Here is a 27996-nt window from a genome sequence, read left to right as displayed (position 1 = left end):
CCTCACCTAAGATAGTTTGTCATTGCATCATGCAATAAGACCCATGTAAACTTGGTTCTGTGAACCAAATGAGTATGTGAGAATTTTTCAAAGTGATAAAATATCAAACCAACCTTTATTTGTGTGCCCTCTATTCTCCTAGTGTAGGTTGGTGACTGAACTGATTTATTGGCCAGAGAGCAGGTTTGAGGTTAGTGTCTACAACATGCACACACAAGCTCAATTTACGAAACTTCACCTGTCATCTAACGAGAAGATAATACATAATTAACAAATGTCATTTTATTTATTGAAATGTGGCCCATAGTTATCAACCCGAGTTCTGTATTAAAATGCTTTAACTGAAACAAAAAAACAACTTTTTCCCATGAGGCACTAGAATGGACCAGTTTTGGATACATAATTTCAACTTTATGCTTCAGCAACAGCTCAAACAATAAAGCGTAAAATATACAAACACTAAGTAGATCTAATATTTTCATCAAACCTTGATGCTGTTCTATTATTGACAAGTATATCCAAGAAATACCCTCAACTAACACAGTGGTTGACTTTGGAGTTGGACTATTCCTGACAGCAGTATACTGCATTTGCCTTCATGGCCAAACATTCTCAATGCCAGTGGACATTAGAATAGAGAGAATGAACATGATAAAGTGGTGTGTAAGTTGCCACTATCTGAAAGGTGGAATACATCCCAGCTTGGCTCTGTCCGTCTATAATCAGCAAGGCATGTGTGGCTCAGTGGAAGAGAATGTTCTTGTGCTTTATATTGGGGATCTGCTCTCTGCTCTTCAGCCTCCCTCATGTGCTTGGGCTGCAGGGGAGGCATGTCCCCCCACTTCTCACACACGTCCAGAGCTGCAGGGCCAAACAGAAGCATGTCAGTAGTCAAAATGCCTCAAAGTCTTTGTTGGTGGAGATGCAAGACAATCAAGATATCATGTCTGGTCAATATTAACCCAGTGATGTCCCTTACTCACCTTCTTCCACTATTTCTCCAGCAAAGACCTTGGAAATACCGGACATGGCGATAACCACATTTTGAGAGACTGAGGATCCTGTGATGGACTGTATCAGCTGTATCAACCAGGTAAAGACAACATATGTTGAAATACAGCATACATGCATCAGTGAATTTGTTGATTTGAAATTGAACTGAAATATTACATTCAACTGCCTAAAGGTCTTACCCTCTTGATAGCAGCTTTGGGGAAGGCCGAGCGTCTGTACATCTCATAGCGGTTAAGCTGCTCCTCGGAAAAGGAGGAGACTAAAACCCTGGACAACACGAGAGGGAAAATTTGTCATGTACGAATGCTTGCAACAAATATCTTTGTGCAGTTACCACACAAACACTTTGTTAATAGAATGTACAGTATCTGAATCTTACTGCATCTTCTGTATCTCATCCTCGTCAACCTTTTGGCGCCTGTCCTTTTTCTTCTCAGGCTCTACTTTCAGCTTTTTGGAAGCAGGATGACCTGCGGTTCCCTCATCCTCAGCCACAGAGTCCTTCAGCAGGTCATGCAAAGTAAACAGAGGATTGTAGATATTGTACGGAAGATGTAACAAATAGTTGACTATATCTTGAATGCGGCTCGTGAGCTCTGTTGGAAGGTTGTTGTAGGGTTCCAGTACTTTTGGGGCCATTTTCTATATCATGACACTCTTTATAAGTTATAGTTATTCCAACACACTGACCTGTTTGTTTTCGTGTATGATTGATTGTGAGGATGTATCTTTTGATTCAGTGTCTGCAGAGGTCACGGGCACTTCTTCAGTGTCTTCGGTTTTAGGGCTTTCTCCAGCAGCCAATGATTGCTCAGAGTTGGATTCAGTCTTTATCCGAGCCGGGTCTGCCATAGCTCATTTGAAATCTTACCATCCGAGCCGGGTCTGCCATAGCTCATTTGAAATCTTACCACACCAATCGAATTTATAATTCTGCAACAGTCAAAGCAGCAATGGTTGACTCGAGAAACAACAACAAAATAACTTCACAGCTAGCTACGCTCACTTACACAAAATTCTACGAGGCTAGTATGTCGTTAGATGATCGTTAGCTCCTTTGGCAAAATACTAGCTAAAGTGCGAAAGTGAAATGTTTTGAAGCAACACCAAAATAAAAATTTGAGAACATTCGCGGCCGGAAGCTGCTGCTGAAATCCACTTCCTTTTCCCGTGTCGTCACTAGTTACCACAGCCACAAAGTCATAAACCCCGCCTATTTCTAAAATGTATTTTTTAAACCTAACCTTAATCATTTTAGTCATTTTAGCAGACGCTCTTATCCAGAGCGACTTACATACTTGATGAAAGAGGCACTTCACACTGCTAACCTTATGCCTAACCCTAACGTTAAATTAAGACAAAAGCACATTTTAATTTTCATGAATTTTTACGATATAGCCAATTTTGACATTGTGCTTGTGGTAACTAGTGACAACCCTTTTCAAACTTTATTGTTCTTTATTGAGAGAACACTGAAAACAAAATTAGAAATTTTTTTTTTCTGTCTTTTCTCTGTCAGTTGAGTAAAGATACACACACTCAGTTATCTTTGGTCCAGTGCTTTAGTGGAGTATGTCTATTCAACTAGTCATACATGTTAAAATGCTTGGCTTGTAAATGGGAAATAAAATACTATGCTTTTTTTCAGATGATGCTCTGGCTAAATGTCATTTGGTAATGGAAGTTTTTAAATTATATCAATATGTCAATACCCTCCATTATTAACTGGAAAATACATTTAACTCGCTGGCACCCACATATTTTGTGTTTTATGATCCTACAGTTTTTTTTTTCAGGAGAGATAAAGGATGTCAACACAGCTGATTATTGAATGTACAATCATGTGCACATGCACAGTGTACTGTGCACTTATTGTATTTAGTAGAAATATATATGTTGTGCATATTGGTAATAGAATAGAATAATCACCAACTAATTCACAAAAATGAGAAATTATGAAAAAAATGACTTGATCGACGTCAGATAGGGGCAGTTTCGAGGAAGTGACGCGCACTTGAGACTGGGCGAAGGAAGTTTGCTCCGTGGTACTGAACGAAACTTTTCCCTGGAGCTACAGTGGAAGGTCAGAACAATCCTGGAGAATTTTGCTGCTGGGGGAGACTGATCCAGTCGTGCGGGGAACCATTGTTTTCATCGGCGTTGAAAGAACGAGTACGCCTGTGAGATTGGTAGAGGAGAGCAAAGGATTTTTTCTCCCGTCTTCTAAACCCCTCTTTCCCCAATCCTCCGACCCCCTACTCTATCCGAGATGGGGAAGGAGCAGGAACTCTTAGAGGCGGCGCGCACAGGGAATCTTGCCGCCGTGGAAAAGCTTCTCTCTGGGAAAAGACAATCGACTGGAAGTGGCAGTGGATCATCGGGGACTGGTGGAAGCAGCAATAGCAGTGGTCACAATGCTTCTCACCCGCTTTCCAGCCTTCTCAGGTAGGGGAGATCAGTGAATGAATGGGAGGCAGAGCGCGAGGTGTTCCGACCAGGAACGTCGGTGCTCATGGGCACGTTGTAAACGGCACAGCCACATTCAGTAAACAACCCCCCGGATCAATCAGTTTATTGTATTTCGGTTGTAATTACAGCAGCGGCTATTCATTTGTTAGTAAGCATCCATGCAGTGGACCCTTGCTTCGCCATGTTTAATAACACATCCACGTTGCCATGCACGCGCAATAAAGTGCCTCTTTGTTAATGATCGTCAGTGAAAAATAAATAAATGGAATGCAACATAAAACTCATTACATACTCAAAGATATTCATATGTAATAGATTTCAACCTCTAGTCCTCATTTGTTTGTGTGGGCAGCTAAACTACTCAATGGGTTTTGGTTTGTCTAGACATTTTGGACCATTGAGAAAAAGTCTACGAACGCCATAACATAATTATAAAAAAAAAATTTTTTGTCACCGGTGCAGTGAAATGTATTGTTTTATACAGGGTCAGGCATAGTATTACGGAATTAGGGTAAGTGTCTTGCTCAAGGGCACATCGACAGATTTGTCGTATTGTCGGCTCTGTATTCAAACATGGGACCTTTAGGTTACTGGCCCAACGCTCTAACCGATAGGCTACCTGCCTATTAATGTCTGACGCCAGACCCATTAATTTTCCTATGCCACGGTGAAATTGGTTTACATAAACCACGAAAAAGGCAATGAAACAGGATCTTTCGGTGAAATGGGTCATGATTCTTCCCCCTACATTTTGTTGCACCATGCCCTCCCGAAACTTGTCTCTACTAGCAAGTGGGAGGAATGGAGTTTATGTCGGTGGACTGGGCAGTTGCATGCTATTTGTACGTTTTTTTCCATCTTGCTCAAGGTTATTAAATAAATAATACATGTTGTGCTTTTGGGATTAGATAGATGCCCACTGAGAGTAGTGAGAAATAATGTCAGAGAGACTAATTTTGGTGACACTCGTTCTACAGCCCTTTCAGGTAAAGGTTGCATGAGAAATGGGACAAAGGGAATACACAATGACCTAGGCTAACTCAAGCTCTATGAGACACTGGGCTAGTAGTCATTGCCCTGGGACCTGTGGTGCCCTTTATTGTGTACTCAGTAACATGCCTCAAGGTGCTTTTTAAAGAGGCCATGGTACATTATGGTGCATGCTTGGTAAACAAGAAAAAGGGCAGTGTGCTGTTGGGGTAGTGGAAGCACCTTGTCTGAAACTAGGCTACACACAAGGACCAACCCTACAGAGTAAACATGGAAAAGATTGGGGATAACATGTTGAGAACATGTATCTCTTGAGGTCTATGCCACAATACACATGCCAACGAGAGAGGTTTTTCATTATTTCCTGTTTTTCACGCTAGGACTAGATAAACCAGTTGCAATTAGAATGCTGGCCACACACAGATGCATAGCAGCCCTGTCAATCAACCTCCTAAAAGCCTCATCAGGGTGCCTACAGCCCATGGCTGAGACAAGTGTTTGCTAAAAGCCCTTAGGTGATGTATCACTGTGCTACTCATGCCAGGCTGTACACTACACTGAATGTACTCTAGCTAATTACAATAAACCCTATTAATCGGAAATCCAATTCAGGGATATCATGATGCATTCAAGGCTGCCTCCATCCCTGCCTGTCTGTTATGGATCTGTGGGCGGACACGGACTGAAGAGCCCATTGTATCAAATCACATTTTATTTATCACACACGCCGAATATAACTGGTGTAGACTTTACAGTAAAATGCTTGCTTACAAACCTTTCTCAACGATGCAGAGTAAAAAATAAATAAAAAGTTACTAACATGAGGAATAAAATAAAAGACACAAGAATGGAGCTATATACAGGGAGTACCAGTACCAGATCAATGTGCAGAGGTATTTGAGGTAGTGGCCCAGGGGGAGATTTTGCTATTGTATGTGACATTTGATTTAGCGCATGTAATGAAAATGACTACGCTTAGGGCACATGTGACAAACTCATTCCACAGAGTGTTTTTGGTCCACCCTTGCACTTGATTGATGAATTAAGGTCACTAATTAGTAAGGAAATCCCCTCACCTGGTTGTCTAGGTCTTAATTGATGACCAAAAACCTGCAGACACTCGGCCCTCCGTCGAATGAGTTTGACCCCCCTGGTTTAGGAGCATCGATGTGAAATTACCATACTGATTCAGACATCGGTTCAATAGAGTTCTTTCACTAAAGATGGTTGGTCTGTGTAGTGTGCAGCTTGCTCAGCTTATTTACATGGTGGAAAATAACTGATGTTTAGGCCTAGGCCCACATCTGTGCATGTTCAACTTTCATGTTGAACTACTTCACCTGCAAAATGTGGTTGTTGTTACAACTGACGTAGAAATTTGACATGGTGCAATATTATTTCCAGAAAACCCATCTAAGTTGTTGTTACACTGACATCTGTTCATAGCACGGCATAGGTAGTTGCCCTTCTTTGCATAATGCATGCAACAGTATTTTTGTATTCCCACAGTAACTGTCAGCATTGGTGATGGTGTGTTGTGTTTGTGCAGAATTTTTGCCATTCTTCCTTTGGACTGGAGTACATGTTGAGACTTGTGGTGTTTTTGTAGCCAGGCAGGAGCACAGCTTCGCTCTGCAGAATGGCTGCTCTTCCTGAACACCTGAATGGAAGATACAATTGAACAGACACTGAGTCCATCATGTTCAGAAGCACCACATGTGCTTTGTGTTACTCTGAAACAGAAATAGATGGAATGACACTGACACTGGATAGCATTCCGCACGGCTATCATGGTGAGAGACAGGGAGCCCAAGGCGTCAACATTACCTGCTCAGCATCAATAATAACCTTCCAGTCTGAACAGCAGCAGACTGACGCCTGATAAGGCTTTCCTGTTTACCATGGTTGGGTTCAATGACATTTCACTGCCAGTCAATGCCAGAATACGCATGTGGTATTCAGTTGACAAGTTCCTGAATTGACTTCCATTTAAGTAGAATTTACCTCTGTTATTTTAGATTGCTTATATGGCTTTTTGACTGCCACTGTGCAAACCTCTCTACAATAGAACATGTGATGGGGCCTAGGCTATGTGTGAGTGGATGTAGTTTAATCTAGTTGCTCAAGATCAACAAAGAAGCAGAAGTGGTGAAGCACTATGTCATACACTAACTGCAAGCTATGCCTTTACAAATAGTGTACTGTACACTTATTGCAACATACTGCCAGGATCTCACTCTGGCCCCATGATCCGTCTTGATCCTGGAGGTTCACAGGAAGAGCTCCTCTCTGGCACTTCCTGTCCCAGGTTGTCCAAACAACCCCAGCTGCTGTTGCTGGGCTGGAGGCCGGGGTAAGCTGAGTCCATGGCAGGCCAGGGAGAGAGAGGGAGCCTGGCCTGCCCATTGAGGGGAAATTAACAGAGGAATGCGTGGAGCAGCACTGACAGAACTGACACTCACAGAGTGTAGCCAGATGAAGGGTTGTGTGTTGTCTCCTAAATTCACAGCCAGCTCCTTTCTCCCATTGACACAGCACAGAGAGGATCGCTTTTCATATTTATCAGTCCCCAAGGAACGGTTTGGGCTTTTTCTAGACAAAGTGTCCAAATGGATAAAGAGAGCTGTCAGTGCAGTGGTACAAAACACCTTTTTAAATGCATTCCCTTTTCTCCAAATTGACTGTTTTAATAGTACTGTAGGTCCTCAGTCAGTCAAGGAAGCTGAATAGACTTTGGCTATTTTGTACCTAGATACTGTGGCAGTCGGGATTAGGTTGTTCAAGTAGGCCAACTGAAATGTAAGCTTGTGTTTAGCCTCTTTGTCACTGTTAGTGAAATGTCATTGTGGGGAAGTGGTCAAGGGACAGGACCTGTTGCCAGAGGAGATTTTAGGAAGTTTGAATTAAGTTTTTGCATTGAGTGACTCAGAGTGTAGGCTACATACACACTGAGGCCCCTAAGTTCTGCAGGTTTGTTGGTCTTGTTTTGCTAAAATATGCATAAAAAACACATTTGAAGAAAAATGTGGGCTAGACAGAGCTTGCGGAGTGCAAACGTCAGATGGATCCTAACCAGTAACCACAGAGGAAGGTACTGGGAGGAAAGAGGCGTGTGCCAGCCAGGCTCAGCTTGCTCAGCTGTGGAGGTCTCTTCTGCTCAAATCAGAGTGGTGATTATAATAAGCCCAAAGCTGCAATTGTGCAACAACAGTCGCAGCAAGTGAATTGTGCTTCCTCTCAAATCTTCTTGCATGTAGGGTTTCTGGTCGGTCCCTGCGTAGTTGGACCACCCTTGTGGCTTGTGCTGCTATCTCTCGTCAGAATTTCGCCCTGTTAGCAGTGTTGGGGAAGCTACTCAGAAAATGTAACTTGCTAGCTACCAGCTCCAGACCAAATAGCCAATGACATGTTAGCACATATTTTAGCTTAGTCCAGAGGTTTTCAAACCGGCAACCCAGGGATCCCCTCATGTTAGCCAAAAAAATACATGTCTTATCATCAGGTGAATGATAATGACAAGTAGAAGTAATGCATTTTAAAATGAATAGATTTGGTAGAACGTTTCATTATTTTGACCTCCCCACAGTTCATTGGAAGAGGAAGTGTAAACTCTGACATACAGTACCAGTCAAAAGTTTGGACACACCTACTCATTCAAAGGTTTTTCTTTATTTTTACTATTTTCTACATTGTAGAATAATAGTGGAGACATCAAAACTATGAAATAACACATATGGAATCATGTAGTAACCACAAAGTGTTATATTTATAGTTTATATTTGAGATTCTTCAAAGTAGCCACCTTTTGCCTTGGTGACAGCCTTGCACACTCTTGGCATTCTCTCAACCAGCTTCATGAGGGATGCTTTTCCAACTGTCTTGAAGGAGTTCCCACAGATGGTGAGCACTTGTTGGCTGCTTTTCCTTCACTCTGCAGTCCAACTAATCCCAAACCATGTCTAATGGGTTGAGGTCAGGTGATTGTGGAGGCCAGGTCATCTGATGCAGCACTCCATCACTCTCATTGGTCAAATAGCCTTTACACAGCCTGGAGGTGTGTTTTGGGTCATTGTCCTGCTGAAAAACAAATGATAGTCCCACTAAGCCCAAACCAGATGGGATGGCGTATTGCTGCAGAATGCTGTGGTAGCCATGCTGGTTAAGTGTGCTTTGAATTCTAAATAAATCACAGACCGTGTCATCAACAAAGCACCCCCGCACCATCACACCACCTCCTCTATGCTTCATGGTGGGAACCACATGCGGAGATCATCCATTCACCTACTCTGCATCTCAAAGACACGGCGGTTGGAACCAAACATCTCAAATTTGGACTCATCAGACCAAAGGACAGATTACCACCGGTCTAATATAATTATTGTAAAATTGACTGTGTCCATAAAATGTATATAGTATGTATAAGCCTGAAGTAGCAGAGGAATGAAGTAAGAAGGCTCCGTAAGAAGCATCTCAAGGTCCTGGAGTGGCCTAGCCAGTCTCCAGACCTGAACCCAATAGAAAATCCTTGGAGGGAGCTGAAAGTCTGTATTGCCCAGCGACAGCCCCGAAACCTGAAGGATCTGGAGAAGGTCTGTATGCAGGAGTGGGCCAAAATCCCTGCTGCAGTGTGTGCAAACCTGGTCAAGACCTACAGGAAAAATCTCTGTAATTGCAAACAAAGGTTTCTGTACCAAATATTAAGTTCTGCTTTTCTGCTGTATCAAATACTTATGTCATGCAATAAAATGCAAATGAATTACTTAAAAATCATACAATGTGATTTTCTGGATTTTTGTTTTAGATTCCGTCTCTCACAGTTGAAGTGTACCTATGATAAAAATTACAGACCTCTACATGCTTTGTAAGTAGGAAATCCTGCAAAATCGGCAGTGTATCAAATACTTGTTCTCCCCACTGTATGTATGTATGTGTGTGTGTGTGTGTATATGTGTGTATAAAAACATATGTTGGATTGGAAGTGATGCAGACAATTACATTGATGGAAGTTACAATCTATCTGCAATATTAAAGCTGATCTACCCCCTAAAAAAACAACTAATGAACTTATCCTCTGCAGCAGAGGTAACTCTGGGTCTTCCATGCCTGTGGCGGTCCTCATGAGAGCCAGTTTCATCATAGCGCTTGATGGCTTTTGCGACTGCACTTGAATAAACTTTCAAGGTTATTGACATTTTCGTTATTGACTGACTTTCATGTTTTAAAGTAATGATGGACTGTCGTTTCTCTTTGCTTATTTGAGCTGTTCTTGCCATAATGGACTTGGTCTTTTACCAAATAGGGCTATCTTCTGTATACCACCCCTACCTTGTCACAACACAACTGATTGGCTCAAACGCATTAAGAAGGAAAGAAATTCCACAAATTAACTTTTAACAAGGCACACCTGTTAATTGAAATGCATTCCAGGTGACTACCTCATGAAGTTGGTTGAGAGAATGCCAAGAGTGTGCAAAGCTGTCATCAAGGCAAACTGGCTATTTAAAGAATCTCAAATATAAAATATATTTCGATTTGTTTAACACTTTTTGGGTACTACATGATTCCAAATATGTTATTTCGTAATTTTGATGTCTTCACTATTATTCTACAATGTAGAAAATAGTAAAAATAAAGATTAATCCTGTAATGAGGTGTGTCCAAACCTTTGACTGGTCTGCTAAATGACTTAAATGTAAATGTAGTGTATATGTTTTTATACATTTTTTGTTCAATAACAACAAAAGTGGTTGCAATGGAATGATGCGCACATTTAAACAAACAAGGCCATTTGGCTTCTCTGTTATGCATGCATGTTCTATCTTTCATTTAGCATGACTGGTTTGTCCACTTTGTGCAATTTAATGTTCATATCTGTCCGTGGCAGAGAGGCAGTGAATCAGAGGGTGTCGTGATGAGTATTCACTCAGTCATTTCAGCCACTCGAGACCATGGTGTCTCCATAGACCATAGAGCTCTCTGCAGGAATCACTTATGAATTCCTAGCATCTGTCTGTGGTTTAATATAAACAGCAACATGACACTATCCACTCAGGCATGTGGTGAACCAGGAAGAGAATGCAAATGAAATGGTAGTTCAGTGGAATGAATGCCTGTCACCCAGGTAGTGTCTCCAGTAGCTAAGAGCTAAGTTAGAAGTTTGGCAAAAAGCATGCGATGAGTGTCATGTTCAGGGGATGGAAGGGTGACCTCTGAACTACTTCTTCCTTGTTCCATCCAGGAGAGAGAAGTGGTAGCTGGGAAATCTAACACCCATGTGTTGACATTCCTGAAGTATTTGAATTTGGGATGACAGTTTGAATGTGAGGCCATTTAAGATTTACAACCAGCATGTTTGTCTTGTCAGAGAAAGCTGGAGAAAGCAGTAGGCTAATAGACGTAGGTGGCAGGCCTCCTTTACCCATGATGAATTCCACAGATGTGGGGAGGAGTGTGTGGGATGAAGACGGAGAGATGCTTCTGTGCAGAGGCCTCTCTTGGCCCTGTCATGTGACAGTGGCAGATTATCTTTGCTGTGACCATGACCATTGCTGTAAACTATAAAAAAATATATTTATCTCTCTCTCTCATATATATATATATATATATATATATATATATATATATATATTAGATATACCGTGAGGGGGAAAAAGTATTTGATCCCCTGCTGATTTTGTACGTTTGCCCACTGACAAAGACATGATCAGTCTATAATTTTAATGGTAGGTTTATTTGAACAGTGAGAGACAGAATAACAACAACAAAAATCCTGAAAAACACATGTCAAAAATGTTATGAATTGATTTCCATTTTAATGAGGGAAATAAGTATTTGACCCCTCTGCAAAACATGACTTAGTACTTGGTGGAAAAACCCTTGTTGGCAATCACAGAGGTCAGACGTTTCTTGTAGTTGGCCACCAGGTTTGCACACATCTCAGGAGGGATTTTGTCCCACTCCTCTTTGCAGATCTTCTCCAAGTCATTAAGGTTTCAGGGCTAATGTTTGGCAACTCGAACCTTCAGCTCCCTCCACAGATTTTCTATGGGATTAAGGTCTGGAGACTGGCTAGGCCACTCCAGGACCTTAATGTGCTTCTTCTTGAGCCACTCCTTTGTTGCCTTGGCCGTGTGTTTTGGGTCATTGTCATGCTGGAATACCCATCCACGACCCATTTTCAATGCCCTGGCTGAGGGAAGGAGGTTCTCACCCAAGATTTGACGGTACATGGCCCCGTCCATCGTCCCTTTGATGCAGTGAAGTTGTCCTGTCCCCTTAGCAGAAAAACACCCCCAAAGCATAATGTTTCCACCTCCATGTTTGACGGTGGGGGTGGTGTTCTTGGGGTCATAGGCAGCATTCCTCCTTCTCCAAACACGGCGAGTTGAGTTGATGCCAAAGAGCTCAATTTTGGTCTCATCTGACCACAACACTTTCACCCAGTTCTCCTCTGAATCATTCAGATGTTCATTGGCAAACTTCAGACGGGCCTGTATATGTGCTTTCTTGAGCAGGGGGACCTTGCGGGCGCTGCAGGATTTCAGTCCTTCACGGCGTAGTGTGTTACCAATTGTTTTCTTGGTGACTATGGTTCCAGCTGCCTTGAGATCATTGACAAGTTCCTCCCGTGTAGTTCTGGGCTGATTCCTCACCGTTCTCATGATCATTGCAACTCCACGAGGTGAGATCTTGCATGGAGCGAATAATCGCACCAACTTGTCACCTTCTCACCAAGCTGCTTGGCGATGGTCTTGTAGCCCATTCCAGCCTTGTGTAGGTCTACAGTCTTGTCCCTGACATCCTTGGAGAGCTCTTTGGTCTTGGCCATGGTGGAGAGTTTGGAATCTGATTGATTGATTGCTTCTGTGGACAGGTGTCTTTTATACAGGTAACAAACTGAGATTAGGAGCACTCCCTTTAAGAGTGTGCTCCTAATCTCAGCTCGTTACCTGTATAAAAGACACCTGGGAGCCAGAAATCTTTCTGATTGAGAGGGGGTCAAATACTTATTTCCCTCATTGAAATGCAAATCAATTTATAACATTTTTGACATGCGTTTTTCTGGATTTTGTTGTTGTTATTCTGTCTCTCAATGTTCAAATAAACCTACCATTAAAATTATAGACTGATTATTTCTTTGTCAGTAGGCAAACATACAAAATCAGCAGGGGATCAAATACTTTTTTCGCTCACTGTATATATATATATACAGTGGGGAAAAAAAGTATTTAGTCAGCCACCAATTGTGCAAGTTCTCCCACTTAAAAAGATGAGAGAGGCCTGTAATGTCCATCATAGGTACACGTCAACTATGACAGACAAATTGAGGAAAAAAAATCCAGAAAATCACAATGTAGGATTTTTTATGAATTTATTTGCAAATTATGGTGGGAAATAAGTATTTGGTCACCTACAAACAAGCAAGATTTCTGGCTCTCACAGACCTGTAACTTCTTCTTTAAGAGGCTCCTCTGTCCTCCACTCGTTACCTGTATTAATGGCACCTGTTTGAACTTGTTATCAGTATAAAAGACACCTGTCCACAACCTCAAACAGTCACACTCCAAACTCCACTATGGCCAAGACCAAAGAGCTGTCAAAGGACACCAGAAACAAAATTGTAGACCTGCACCAGGCTGGGAAGACTGAATCTGCAATAGGTAAGCAGCTTGGTTTGAAGAAATCAACTGTGGGAGCAATTATTAGGAAATGGAAGACATACAAGACCACTGATAATCTCCCTTGATCTGGGGCTCCACGCAAGATCTCACCCTGTGGGGTCAAAATGATCACAAGAACGGTGAGCAAAAATCCCAGAACCACACGGGGGGGACCTAGTGAATGACCTGCAGAGAGCTGGGACCAAAGTAACAAAGCCTACCATCAGTAACACACTACGCCGCCAGGGACTCAAATCCTGCAGTGCGAGACGTGTCCCCCTGCTTAAGCAAGTACATGTCCAGGCCCGTCTGAAGTTTGCTAGAGTGCATTTGGATGATCCAGAAGAGGATTGGGAGAATGTCATATGGTCAGATGAAACCAAAATAGAACCTTTTGGTAAAAACTCAACTCGTCGTGTTTGGAGGACAAAGAATGCTGAGTTGCATCCAAAGAACACCATACCTACTGTGAAGCATGGGGGTGGAAACATCATGCTTTGGGGCTGTTTTTCTGCAAAGGGACCAGGACGACTGATCCGTTTAAAGGAAAGAATGAATGGGGCCATGTATTGTGAGATTTTGAGTGAAAACCTCCTTCCATCAGCAAGGGCATTGAAGATGAAACGTGGCTGGGTCTTTCAGCATGACAATGATCCCAAACACACCGCCCGGGCAACGAAGGAGTGGCTTCGTAAGAAGCATTTCAAGGTCCTGGATTGGCCTAGCCAGTCTCCAGATCTCAACACCATAGAAAATCTTTGGAGGGAGTTGAAAGTCTGTGTTGCCCAGCGACAGCCCCAAAACATCACTGCTCTAGAGGAGATCTGCATGGAGGAATGGGCCAAAATACCAGCAACAGTGTGTGAAAACCTTGTGAAGACTTACAGAAAACGTTTGACCTGTGTCATTGCCAACAAAGGGTATATAACAAAGTATTGAGAAACTTTTGTTATTGACCAAATACTTTTTTTCCACCATAATTTGCAAATAAATTTATTAAAAATCCTACAATGTGATTTTCTGGATTTTTTTTTCTTATTTAGTCTGTCATAGTTTACGTGTACCTATGATGAAAATTACAGGCCTCTCTCATCTTCTTAAGTGGGAGAACTTGCACAATTGGTGGCTGACTAAATACTTTTTCCCCCCACTGTATATAACTCAGCAAAAAAAGAAATGTCCTCTCACTGGTGTGGCCAACAGCTGCATTAAGTACTGCAGTGCATCTCCTCCTCATGGACTGCACCAGATTTGCCAGTTCTTTCTGTGAGATGTTACCCCACTCTTCCACCAAGGCACCTGCAAGTTCCCGGACATTTCTGTGGGGAATGGCCCTAGCCCTTACCCTCCTATCCAACAGGTCCCAGACGTGCTCAATGGGATTGAGATCCGGGCTCCTCGCTGGCCATGGCAGATCACTGACATTCCTGTCTTGCAGGAAATCACACACAGAACGAGCAGTATGGCAGGTGGCATTGTCATGCTGGAGGGTCATGTCAGGATGAGCCTGCAGGAAGGGTAGCACATGAGGGAGGAGGATGTCTTCCCTGTAACGCACAGCGTTGAGATTGCTTGCGATTACAACAAGCTCAGTCCGATGATGCTGTGACACGCCGCCCCAGACCATGACGGACCCTCCACCTCCAAATCGATCCCGCTCTAGAGTACAGGCCTCGGTGTAACGCTCATTCCTTCGACGATAAACGTGAATCCGACCATCACCCCTGGTGAGACAAAACCGCGACTCGTCAGTGAAGAGCACTTTTTGCCTGTCCTGTCAGGTCCAGCGATGGTGGATTTGTGCCCATAGGCGACAACGTTGCTGGTGATGTCTGGTGAAGACCTTCCTTACAACAGGCCTACAAGCCCTCAGTCCAGTCTCTCTCAGCCTATTGTGGACAGTCTGAGCACTGATGGAGGGATTGTGCGTTCCTGGTGTAACTCGGGCAGTTGTTGTTGCCATCCTGTACCTGTCCCGCAGGTGTGATGTTTGGATGTACCGATCCTGTGCAGGTGTTGTTACACATGGTCTGCCACTGCGAGGACGATCAGCTGTCCGTCCTGTCTCCCTGTAGCGCTGTCTTAGGCGTCTCACAGTACGGACATTGCAATTTATTGCCCTGGCCACATCTGCAGTCCTCATGCTTCCTTGCAGCATGCCTAAGGCACGTTCACGCAGACGAGCAGGGACCCTGGGCATCTTTCTTTTGGTGTTTTTCAGAGTCAGTAGAAAGGCCTCTTTTAGTGTCCTAAGTCTTCATAACTGTGACCTTAATTGCCTACCGTCTGTAAGCTGTTAGTGCCTTAACGACCGTTCCACAGGTGCATGTTCATTAATTGTTTATGGATCATTGAACTAGCATGCGAAACAGTGTTTAAACCCTTTACAATGAAGATCTGTGAAGTTATTTGGATTTTTACGAATTATCTTTGAAAGACAGGGTCCTGAAAAAGGGATGTTTCTTTTTTTGCTGAGTTTATATATAGTGTGCGACTCTTTATTTTGATAGTTTACAGATTATTCGCCGTTATACAGCAAAATAATTTTCTCTGGGTGTGCGCCATTTCATGCTTTTTTCATGACCATTGCTGCCGCTACACATCTATAAATAGGTTGTTTCACTGCATAACTTTGATTGTGCTCACTGTTCATCTTTTAAAAAACAATACGACTGTATGTAAGAAAAAGGCTAGTTTTAAGTCCTTGCCTTAAATGATCATCATTGTGGACTGAGGGCCTAAACCGAATAGAACCCTCCCCCAATTGGGTTATCAAATTAGATTTTGAGATTTGGGTGGGTAGTTTCCAGAAAGACAATTACACAACTTTTATGTCTCAAGTGTTCCAATGTTATTTTCTCTGCCCAAAATGAGAAGGCAGAAATAGAAGCTAATCTTGACAGGAAAACTACAGCGCATTAGTTCCAGATAAGAACTTGGATCCCGACAGAAACCAGTGTTATTTATAGGCTCCCACTGCGGTTACTCTGTTAAAACAAATGGAAAAGGCCCCCGCCTCGCCACTCTGAGCCTGGTATTTCACAAGAGAAACAGACACCTCTAATGAAACCTCCACTACGATGTGTTTGTTTGTACGACCCTTCTTTCACCCCACAGAGTGAGTAGCCTCAGTAGCACTGGAGGACAAAATGTGTGTCCTCCTAAAATGAGAGACAGAGTTGTGTGTGTGGCGTGATGTGTGCATTAGTATTTGAAAAGGTCTGTTTGTAACTAGGTCCAGAGACATACATTAACAGTTTCATCCAGGCATGTTTCCGAGCCCTGGCAGCATGGGAGCTCCTGCCCCAGAGGTTATGGTCTCCCTGGCCTGGCCTGGTGTGTCTCCCTCTCTGTCTCCTTCTCCCTCCCTGCTGCTCTCAGTGGTCTCCTGCCCACCTGCTGGGACCCCAGCCAGACTTCTGAAAGCACCAACCCCCTACTCCCAGACTTCAAAGATGTTTTACTTGGAGTCAGAGAAAATTGTCCTCAATAATATGCACACAGGCTACCAATTAGCCCCAGCTCGTTTTAACTTCTGCTTTGCTGACATTTTCTTGCTTTTCCAAGCTCAGTCTTGTTTATTTTGTGTGAGGAAGTATTTTTATATTAAGAAATGTCAATGCTAAAATGGTTGTCTTGAACAAACCAAGCTAATCTGTATTCTCCAGAGTCTATGTGCACTTCCCACCATCATATTGATGTGAACATTGATGGATACACTGTTATTAGAGCAGGTTTCTTCAGTTTATTCTGGACTGGTGGTAGACGTAAACATTTTATTATTCACTTTCTGAACTGTTGAGATCCTCTCTCACTCTCAATCTCACTCTTCAATTCAATTTCAATTCAATGTAAGGGCTTTATTGGCATGAGAAACGTATGTTAACATTTCCAAAGCATTTGAAGTTGATAGTAAACAAAAGTGAAATAAACAATAAATATTAACAGTAAACATTAAACTCAGAAGTTCCAAAAGAATAAAGACATTTCAAATGTCATATTATGTATATATATATATCCAGTCTCTCTCTCTCTCTCTCTCTCCCCCCCCCCTCCTCTCCCCCCCCCCCCACATCTCTCTCTCTCTCCCTCTCTCTCTCTCTCTCTCCACACCTCTCTCTCTCTCCACACCTCTCTCTCTCTCCACACCTCTCTGTGCATACAACATACGTCTGATGTGGTGTCTGTGGCCAACATCTAGCAGAGCTGGGAGGAAACACAGAGATACACAAGGAGAAACCTTGGGTCGTCGGCATCACTGGGAATTGCTGCTGCCTGGTCCGTCCGGTTGGATTGTAGCTGAAACTAAAAAGCAGCTTTCTCTTTCAAATAAAATGTTGGTAGAGGATATAGCAGGGGTCTCCAACAGGTCGATCGCCGCCCACCTATGAGTAGCTCATCAAACAATTCTGAAAATACATGCAATTTTCATGTGTTCCACCGCAAACTGTCATAAACATATCTCACAAGTATCAGACATTGCAAGCTCCCAGCTACTATATAATCAACTCAACATTGACATTATCCCACTCCTGGCTACATTTTTACATTTTTAGTCATTTAGCAGACGCTCTTATCCAGAGTGACTTACAGTTAGTAGGCTAGCCACTATTGGCTTAAAAAGCCAAACCTAACGCAATATCTGCTCATTAATTTCCAGAAATATTGCCCCTGTCTTGTGGGTTAACAGAAATACTTTCCCCAAAACCTTCTCAACTAAATGTTAACTGCAAAGTAGGCTTACCTGGCAGAGGTATATCATGAATAAGTATTCAGTCCCCTTGACTTTTTCCACATTTTGTTATGTTACAGCCTTATTCCAACATTGATTAAATAAAAAAAATTCCTCATCAATCTACACACGATACCCCATAATGACAAAGCGAAAACCATTTTTTAGAAATGTTTACAACAAAAAAACAGATACCTTTTTTATATAAGTATTCAGACTCTTTGCTATGAGACTCGAAATTGAGCTCAGGTGCATCCTGTTTCCATTGATCATCCTTGGGATGTTCCTACAACTTCATTGGAGTCCACTGTGGTAAATTCAATTGCTTGGACATGATTTGGAAAGGCACACACCTGTCAATATAAGGTCCCACAGTTGACAGTGCATGTCAGAGCAAAAACCAAGCCATGAGGTCGAAGGAATTGTCCAAAGAGCTCTGAGACAGGATTGTGTCGAGGCACAGATCTGGGGAAGGGTACCAAAATATTTCTGCAGCATTGAAGGTCCCCAAGAACACAGTGGCCTCCATCATTCTTAAATGGAAGAAGTTTGGTACCACCAAGACTCTTCCTAGACCTGGCCGCCTGGCCAAACTGAGAAATCGGGGGAGAAGGGCCTTGGTCAGGCAGGTGACCAAGAACCTGATGGTCACTCTGACAGAGATCCAGAGATCCTCTGTGGAGATGGGATAACCTTCCAGAAGGACAACCATCTCTGCAGCACTCCACCAATCAGGCCTTTATGGTAGAATGTCCAGACGGAAGCCACTCCTCAGTAAAAGGCACATGACAGCCTGCTTGGAGTTTGCCAAAAGGCACCTAAAGACTCTCAGACCATGAGAAACAAGGTTCTCTGGTCTGATGAAACTAAGATTGAACTCTTTGGCCTGAATGCCAAGCGTCACGTTTGGAGGAAACCTGGCACCATCCCTACGGTGAAGCTTGGGGGCAGCATCATGCTGTGGGGATGTTTTTCAGTGGCAGGGACTGGGAGACTAGTCAGGATCGAGGGAAAGATGAACGGAGCAAAGTACAGCGAGATGCTTGATGAAAACCTGCTCCAGAGTGCTCAGGACCTCAGACTGGTGCGAAGGTTCACTTTCCAACAAGACAACGACCCTAAGCACACAGCCAAGACAACGCAGGAGTGGCTTCGGGACACGTCTCTGAATGTCCTTGAGTGGCCCAGCCAGAGCCCGGACTTGAACCCGATCGGACATCTCTTGAGAGACCTGAAAATAGCGGGGCAGCTACGCTCCCCATCCAACCTGACAGAGCTTGAGAGGATCTGCAGAGAAGAATGGGAGAAACTCCCCAAATACAGGTGTGCCAAGCTTGTAGCGTCATACCCAAGAAGACTCGAGGCTGTAATTGCTGCCAAAGGTGCTTCAACAAAGTACTGAGTAAAGGGTCTGAATACTTATGTAAATGTGATGTTTCAGTTGTTTTTATACATTTGCTAACATTTCTAAAAGCCTGTTTTTGCTTTGTCATTATGGGGTATTGTGTGTAGATTGAGGAGGGGGGGGGGACAATTAAATCCATTTCAGAAAAAGGCTGTAACGTAACAAAATGTGGAAAAAGTCAAGGGGTCTGAATACTTTCCGAATGCACTGTATAATTTGTATCGATAATTAGTATTTTGCTAACTTTGCCATGAAATGAGCAGCAGCAGTACAGAAGCATCGCTGGACCGGCACATTAGACGGCACATTCCTCACTCGCTAGATGCACAATTAAAGGGCTAGATGCACAACTAGTTTTCTTCCAGAACTAACAAAATGTGTCTTGATGCGATGTAGGGATTGACATGGACTCAGAACATCCAATTTGGTTGTTTCTCTGAAAAATAATAAAAATCTAAAACCAGGAAAAATAAAACTGAGAACCTAATTTGGGAAAATACAAAACATATAATTTTGGGGAAAAATCACAGATTTTATAGGGCCTCCTTTAGAGTTGTTTATTAACCATTATTTGACCAGTTATATTGACAGAAAAGAGTGCACTACTTTCTCTTGTACTCTAAGGACCCGGGGAAGAGTTGCAGGGCCGAAAAGACGAAGGTGCCTATTTGAAAGCTAGAAAAAAATGAGTAGCTCGTGACACGTTTACTTTTTTGAAGTAGCTCTCATTCTAGAAACGGTTGGATACTCTTGGGATATAGCATGGAGGGTGAGGTTGGCAGGGCTGTGTAGTTACTTCCATGGCATCTGTTGGGAAATCAGCGTGGGAAACGCCAGCCTGTTTGAGGGACATGCTGAAAGAAAATTATTCTTTTCTCACACCATCTGATCCTCTTCATCTTTCAAATTCTGTAACTTTTTTTCCCATCTCTTTGGCACCAGTGTGTCTTTGTTAGGGGACGTGGTTTTTCTGGTTTTCCTTTGGCCCGTTAACATGCTCTGCTATCAGAGCGGCGTGTGGCATAAGCGGTTTATCCTTGCCTCCTGCATCACAGATGCTGTGTGAAACAGACGCTCACTGAGAGTTGTTCACGTGCCATAAAGACTCAATCATGCTGCACAGCCATACACACAGGCTGAAATGTTGGTAAAATATTCTGAATTAACAACTAGCTAAAGCTGTAAACTAACTCTGATTGCTAATGAGCTAAACCTGACAGACTGCCTCTGTCCATAACTATTATATGTTCATTGCAGGGATTTTGCTTCCACTCCCTATCGACTGTAAGGCATTGGGTATCATTTCTAGGGCTTCAGTGATTTGGCCGAAATGCCTAGTACTGCTGAAATGGCATTGAGCTAATGCCAATGATGTCCCTCTTGTCAAACATCTCATTGTGAGTGATTTTAGGACTGCTTTTTAAAGTCAGAGCTTTGTAAGCTCTTACTCTGGAGGTTTTTTTGCTGAATGCAATATTCTAGTAAAGAAATGCAATGTGTGCTTTCCAGGATAAATTGTAATTTCCATGTAAAAGGACCAATGACCAACATTGTGTGAAGTTCATAGGAGCATGTCAAATTGGGTTTCAAATGAAATCTAAGAGTCTTGAGAAATTAAGGCATATTTAAAATGTTCTACGATTTTTGCTCCTACAAATTTGGAATAAGCAAAGACTGTTTTTTTTTCACACAGATGGAAAATGGGTCTTAGAAAACATCTACCAGAGAAAGTCTTAAGATATTACAAATACATCAAAACCTACTTACATGCAATGTTGCCTCATTTTTTTTAGGCACTGAGCAAATTTCTGGTCTGCTGGGCGCAAACTTGAACATTGTGAAAATGCTGTGCAACTTCCGCCGCGTTTACTGTGAACACTGAGGCTGTATTCGCTTTAAGTTACAGTTTTAACAGTAGTCAAGTAGGCTACTGTGGCTATTTGATCATAATGTAGGCCTACAAGAGTGGTCTACCATCAAAAACAATCGACAAAATCCCATAACATTTTAACATGGAAATAGCTCTTCTATCATTCAGCCTATAGTAGCAGCCAATGTGTGGTGTTTAATGTAGGCCTACATTCCATGAGAGTTTTGAAAAAAACATGCAGGGCTTGACATTAACTTGTTTATCCACTTGTCCTTTAGAGAAGGTGACTGGAAATGTTGTTGTTTGATGCAAGAAACTACTTAGCAAAATAAAATGCATCATTATTCCCATACCATTATTACATAGAATCAGACAAATCATGCTACCCTCTGCCTATTGGCTACTTAGCTTATTCAAGCCTGTCTCAAAATACAACACTGCCCCTTTAAGACAAAAAAAAGCTATTTACCAGACACACTTTTCAAAGATGGCTAGAAATGCACGTTTTGTGCTCTTGTTGGATGCAATCACTCTCCCATTGCTGACTACACATTATCTATGAATGTGCTAATGACTCACTAACTAGCAAAGGAAATGCAAAAATGTGCACACTTGGCTACATGTAGCTCTCGCTTTGATCTCAAAACAAGCGCATCTACTCATGTCCGCTCATGCTGTAAACACAGTCCAGTTCAAAGTGAATGGCACAGATCCATACAGTGCCTTCGGAAAGTATTCAGACCCCTTGACTTTTTCCACATTTTGTTAGGTTACAGCCTTATTCTAAATTTATTAAATATTTTTTTTCCCCTCATCAATCTACACACAATACCCCATAATGACAAAGCAAAAACAGGTTTTTAGAAATGTTTGCTAATTTATTAAAAATACAACACTGATATTACATTTACATAAGTATTCTGACCCTTTACTCAGTACTTTGTTGAAGCACATTGGGCAGCGATTACAGCGTCAAGTCTTCTTGGGTATGACGCTACAAACTTGGCACACCTGTATTTGGGGAGTTTCTCCCATTCTTCTCTGCAGATCCTCTCAAGCTCTGTCAGGTTGAATGGGGAGCGTTGCTGCTCAGCTATTTTCAGGTCTCTCCAGAGATGTTCGATCGGGTTCTTGTCCGGGCTCTGGCTGGGCCACTCATGGACATTCATAGACTCGACCCAAAGCCACTCCTGCGTTGTCCTGGCTGTGTGCTTATGGTCATTGTCCTGTTGGAAGGTGATCCTTTGCACCAGTCTGAGGTCCTGAGCACTCTGGAGCAGGTTTTCATCAAGGATCTCTCTGTACTTTGCTCCGTTCATCTTTGCCTCGATCCTGACTAGTCTACCAGTCCCTGCCGCTGAAAACCATCCCCGCAGCATGATGCTGCCACCACCATGCTTCACCGTAGGGATCTTGCCAGGTTTCCTCCAGACATGATGCTTGGCATTCAGGCCAAATAGTTATATATTGGTTTCATCAGACCAGAGGATCTTGTTTCTCATGATCTGAGAGTCTTTAGGTGCCTTTTGGCAAACTCCAAGCGAGCTGTTGTGGCTTTTACTGAGGAGTGGCTTCCGTCTGGCCACTCTACCATAAAAGCCTTGATTGGTGGAGTGCTGCAGAGATGGTTGTCCTTCTGGACGGTTCTCCCATCTCCACAGAGGAACTCTAGAGCTCTGTCAGAGTAACCATCGGGTTCTTGATCACCTCCCTGACCAAGGCCGATTGCTCAGTTCGGCTGTGGGGCCAGCTCTAGGAAGAGTCTTGGTGGTTCTTGGGGACTGTCACGGTTTCGGCCGAGGCTGCTCCTCTTCCTTGTTCGGGCAGGCTTCGGCGGTCGTCGTCTCCGGAGTACTAGCTGCCACCGTTCTATGTTTCATGTTCGTTTGGTTTTGTCTCTTTGTAACACCTGTCCCTTGTTTGTGTTTGATTATGTTCCCTATTTAGTTTCGTTTGTTTGGGTCAGGTGTTATGCGTGATTGTATTTTGTCAGCTTGCCACAGAGGAGTTTGTTCTCTCTCGTTTATTGTCATTTTCGAGAGTTCGCACTGCGTGCGCTTTTTCTTGTTTTCCGCACTGTGTTTGTGCGTAATTGTTCGCGCCGCCCGGTTGGGTTGGCGACTCTTTACCTGTTTTTGGAATTACTAAAGTCTGTTGAAGTCATCCTGGTTCCTGCGCTTGATTCCCTACACTCATCCACACACAGCACTCTGACAGAATCACGCATCATTCCATGGAATCAGCAGGAGCGACCGCGCCAACAGCAGGTATGGAGGAACGTCTTCGTGGGCAGGAGGATCGGATTAACCAGGTCTGTCATGCCCTGGAGGGGGTGATGAACACTCTCCACCGATGGGAAACCAGCGGGGTACCCACGACCCCACCTACCGAACCATCCCCATCGGTCAGTCCTCCTGTCCCATCTCCGGAACCCAGTGGGATTCGGCTCTCGCTCCCGAGGGCGTACGACGGCTCCACTGCCGGGTGTCAAGGGTTCCTGCTGCAAGTGGAGCTCTACCTCGCCACCGTACACCCGGCGCCCTCGGGACACGAGAGCGTCTCAGCCCTCATCTCCTGTCTCACCGGCAAGGCGTTGGAGTGGGCCAACGCCGAATGGAGGAGAATGGACGCCGCTACCACTACCTATGCGGAGTTCTCCCGCCGCTTCCGTGCTGTGTTTGACCATCCACCAGAGGGGAAGGCGGCGGGGGAGCGTCTGTTCTACCTCCGACAGGGGATGAGGAGCGCCCAGGACTTTGCCTTGGAATTCCGGACTCTAGCGGCCGATGCAGGGTGGAATGAGCGGGCCCATATAGACCACTTCCGTTGCAGCCTCCGGGAGGACGTCCAGCGAGAGTTGGCGTGCAGGGACACCTCGTTGACCTTTGACCAACTTGTCGACATGGCCATTCGGCTGGATACCCTGCTCGCCACCCGTGGACGTCCCGGGTGGGGTTCGCCCATTCCACTCTCCAGCACCTCCGAGCCGAGCCCTATGGAGCTCGGGGGTGCTGGCGCTAGAGAACGGAGGAGTAGGAACCCGAGGGGGGCCGTTCCCTGCACTAACTGTGGCCGTGGAGGGCACACCGCGGCTAGGTGTTGGGGAGGGTCCCCCGGTGGAGGAGAAGGCAGGTCACGCATTGGGGGGTCCCCCCAGGTGAGTAGGCGCCCTACTTACCCAGAGCTTTCTGTCGTGCACCTAACCTTGCCTGTTTGTTTTCCACAGGTTGCACCTCGTTCCCAGCATAAGGCGCTGGTAGATTCAGGCGCAGCTGGGAATTTTGTAGATCGCCAGTTTTGTATAGAGTTAGGGATTCCCCTCCTTCCAGTTGATAAGCCTTTCCCTGTTCATGCCCTAGATAGCCGTCCGTTAGGGTCTGGGTTGATTAGGGAGGTCACAGCGCCCCTTCAAATGATGGCGCAGGAGGGTCATGAGGAGACGATTCAGCTCTATCTGATTGACTCTCCTGCGTATCCGGTAGTGCTGGGCCTTCCCTGGTTGATGACCCATGACCCTACTATTATGTGGCGAGAGAAAGCTCTTAAAGGGTGGTCTGCCCAGTGTGAGGGGCGGTGTCTGGGTGTTTCCATAGGGGCGACCTCGGTGGAAAGTCCGAATCTAATGACAGCACTGCATATTCCCCCCGAGTATGAGGATTTGAAACTGGTGTTTAGTAAGACTAGGGCGGGGCAGCTGCCGCCTCATAGACGGGGGGATTGTGCGATAGATCTCCAGTCAGGAGCAGCTCTCCCGCGGAGCCATGTGTATCCCTTGTCTCAAGAGGAGAGGAAGGCAATGGAGACGTACATCGCTGAGTCTCTGAGACAGGGATACATACGGGCCTCCACTTCACCCGCTTCCTCGAGTTTCTTTTTTGTGAAGAAAAAGGATGGAGGTCTGCGCCCGTGTATTGATTACCGCGGTCTCAATCAGATTACGGTGAAGTACAGCTATCCACTTCCTCTGATTGCGACTATGACGGAGTCACTGCACGGTGCGCAGTTCTTTACAAAATTGGATCTCAGGAGCGCATATAACTTGGTGCGCATTAGAGAGGGCGATGAATGGAAGACAGCGTTTAGCACGACTTCCGGACACTACGAGTATCTAGTCATGCCATATGGGTTAATGAATGCTCCCTCAGTCTTCCAATCCTTCGTCGATGATATTTTCCGGGACATGCAGGGACAGGGAGTAGTCGTGTACATCGACGACATTCTGGTGTACAGTCCTACCCGAGCAGAGCATGTAGCCCTGGTGCGCCGAGTATTGAGGAGGCTGTTGGAGCATGACCTATATGTCAAGGCAGAGAAATGTCTGTTTTTCCAGAAGTCGGTCTCCTTTCTGGGTTACCAGTTGTCTGCGTCAGGGGTGAAGATGGAGGTAGACCGGGTGTCAGCTGTGCGTAATTGGCAGACCCCAACCACTGTGAAGGAGGTGCAACAGTTCTTGGGTTTTGCGAATTATTACCGGAGGTTTATCCGGGGTTTTGGACAGGTGGCAGCTCCCATAACGTCTCTGTTAAAGGGGGGTCCGGTGCGCTTGCGGTGGTCAGCTGAGGCGGACAGGGCTTTTGGGAGACTGAAGGACCTGTTTACCTCGGCGCCGGTGTTGGCGCATCCGGATCCCTCTTTACCGTTCCAGGTAGAGGTGGACGCGTCAGAGGCCGGTATAGGGGCCGTCTTTCCCAACGTTCTGGCACTCCACCTAAACTCCGTCCCTGTGCGTTTTATTCTAAAAAGCTCAGTCCGGCGGAGCGGAATTATGACGTAGGAGACAGGGAGCTGTTAGCCGTGGTACAGGCCCTAAAGGTGTGGCGGCATTGGCTCGAGGGGGCTCAACACCCTTTCCTCATTCTAACTGACCATCGTAACCTGGAGTACATCCGGGCAGCTAGGAGACTGAATCCTCGCCAGGCCCGCTGGACTATGTTTCTAGCCCGGTTTGTGTTTAAAATCACATACATCCCTGGGTCCCAGAACGGGAAGGCAGATGCTCTGTCTCGGCGGTATGACGCGGAGGAGAGGTCCGTTGAGCCCACGCCCATACTACCAGAGTCTTGTCTGGTTGCACCGTTGGTGTGGGAGGTTGATGGCGAGATCGAGCGGGCGTTACGCACCGACCCAAGTCCTCCACAGTGTCCAGTGGGTCGGACGTACGTTCCGCTCGAGGTACGCGATCGCCTCATTTGTTGGGCTCATACGTCCCCCTCCTCTGGCCATCCGGGTATCGGCCGGACAGTGCACTGCCTTAGCACGAAGTACTGGTGGCCAACGTTAGCTAGGGATGTGAGGATTTATGTCTCCTCCTGTTCGGTGTGTGCCCAGTGTAAGGCGCCCAGACATTTGCCCAGGGGTAAGCTACAACCCCTGCCTATTCCACAACGACCCTGGTCCCACCTCTCGGTGGATTTTGTTACCGACCTTCCCCCCTCACAGGGGAATACTACCATCCTGGTCGTTGTGGATCGGTTCTCGAAGTCCTGTCGTCTCCTTCCCATGCCGGGTCTACCCACTGCCCTACAGACCGCTGAGGCTCTGTTTACCCATGTCTTCCGGCATTACGGGGTACCCGAGGATATAGTGTCTGACCGAGGCCCCCAGTTCACCTCCAGAGTGTGGAGAGCGTTTATGGAACGGTTGGGGGTTTCGGTAAGCCTTACCTCGGGTTACCACCCGGAGAGTAATGGGCAGGTTGAACGTGTTAACCAGGAGGTGGGTAGGTTTCTGAGGTCTTATTGCCAGGGCCGGCCGGAGGAGTGGGCGAGATACGTTCCGTGGGCCGAAATGGCACAGAACTCTCTCCGCCACTCCTCCACCCAACTAACCCCTTTCCAGTGTGTGTTAGGGTACCAGCCGGTTCTGGCACCTTGGCACGAGAGCCAGATCGAGGCCCCTGCGGTGGATGAATGGGTACGGCGCTCGGAGGAAACATGGAACGCTGCCCACGTACATCTGCAGCGGGCCATCCGTCGGCAGAAAACGAGCGCCGATCTCCACCGCAGTGAGGGGCCTGTGTACGCACCTGGAGATCGAGTCTGGCTCTCGACCAGAAACCTGCCCCTCCGCCTGCCCTGCCGGAAGCTGGGTCGGCGGTTTGTGGGGCCATTCAAAGTCCTGAGGAGGTTGAACGAGGTGTGTTACAGGTTAGAACTGCCTATTGACTATAGGAATATTAACCCCTCGTTCCATGTGTCTCTCCTCAGGCCGGTGGTAGCTGGTCCACTCCAGGAGTATGAGATAGAGGAGACTCCTCCGCCCCCGTTGGACATCGAGGGGGCTCCGGCGTACACCGTGAGGTCCATCCTTGATTCGAGACGCCGGATGGGGGGTCTTCAATATCTCGTGGAGTGGGAGGGGTACGGCCCGGAGGAGCGGTGCTGGGTGCCAAGGAGGGACATATTGGACCAGTCCCTGCTGACCGAGTTCCATCGGGGTCATCCTGCGCGCCCTGCTCCGCGTCGTCCGGGTCGTCCCCGAGCCCCGGGTCGGCGCACGGCTGGAGCCGCGCGTCAAGGGGGGGGTACTGTCACGGTTTCGGCCGAGGCTGCTCCTCTTCCTTGTTCGGGCAGGCTTCGGCGGTCGTCGTCTCCGGAGTACTAGCTGCCACCGTTCTATGTTTCATGTTCGTTTGGTTTTGTCTCTTTGTAACACCTGTCCCTTGTTTGTGTTTGATTATGTTCCCTATTTAGTTTCGTTTGTTTGGGTCAGGTGTTATGCGTGATTGTATTTTGTCAGCTTGCCACAGAGGAGTTTGTTCTCTCTCGTTTATTGTCATTTTCGAGAGTTCGCACTGCGTGCGCTTTTTCTTGTTTTCCGCACTGTGTTTGTGCGTAATTGTTCGCGCCGCCCGGTT

The 27996-nt window shown here is 45.3% G+C and overlaps 1 protein-coding gene and 1 pseudogene across 4 annotated transcripts in view; one reads left to right on the top strand and one right to left on the bottom strand.

Moving 5' to 3' along the window:
- Window positions 1-651: 651 nt before the first annotated feature.
- LOC311150031 (transcription initiation factor TFIID subunit 11-like) lies at window positions 652-1962 on the bottom strand (annotated as a pseudogene). Its single transcript, XR_014615675.1, has 5 exons — window positions 1705-1962; window positions 1394-1515; window positions 1194-1281; window positions 984-1080; window positions 652-861 (listed from the first exon to the last, which is right to left on the bottom strand). The product of XR_014615675.1 is annotated as a transcription initiation factor TFIID subunit 11-like (transcript).
- A 1110-nt stretch (window positions 1963-3072) lies between these two features.
- LOC311150145 (ankyrin repeat and SAM domain-containing protein 1A-like) overlaps window positions 3073-27996 on the top strand; it is a gene marked incomplete at its 3' end in the record, with an annotated part of 115094 nt that continues 90170 nt past the window's right edge. For all 3 annotated transcript variants that reach the window (XM_084187442.1, XM_084187443.1, XM_084187441.1), the window contains exon 1: window positions 3073-3459. In XM_084187442.1, the coding sequence (XP_084043568.1) occupies window positions 3284-3459 (176 nt within the window). In that variant the 5' untranslated portion in view covers window positions 3073-3283. The remainder of the gene's footprint in view (window positions 3460-27996) is intronic.

This window comes from Coregonus lavaretus (assembly GCF_964263955.1).
Source record: "Coregonus lavaretus genome assembly, chromosome: 22".
Taxonomy (NCBI): domain Eukaryota; kingdom Metazoa; phylum Chordata; class Actinopteri; order Salmoniformes; family Salmonidae; genus Coregonus; species Coregonus lavaretus.
The sequence above is the reverse complement of the archived record's forward strand: the minus strand, read 5'-3'. Positions and strand labels throughout refer to the sequence as shown.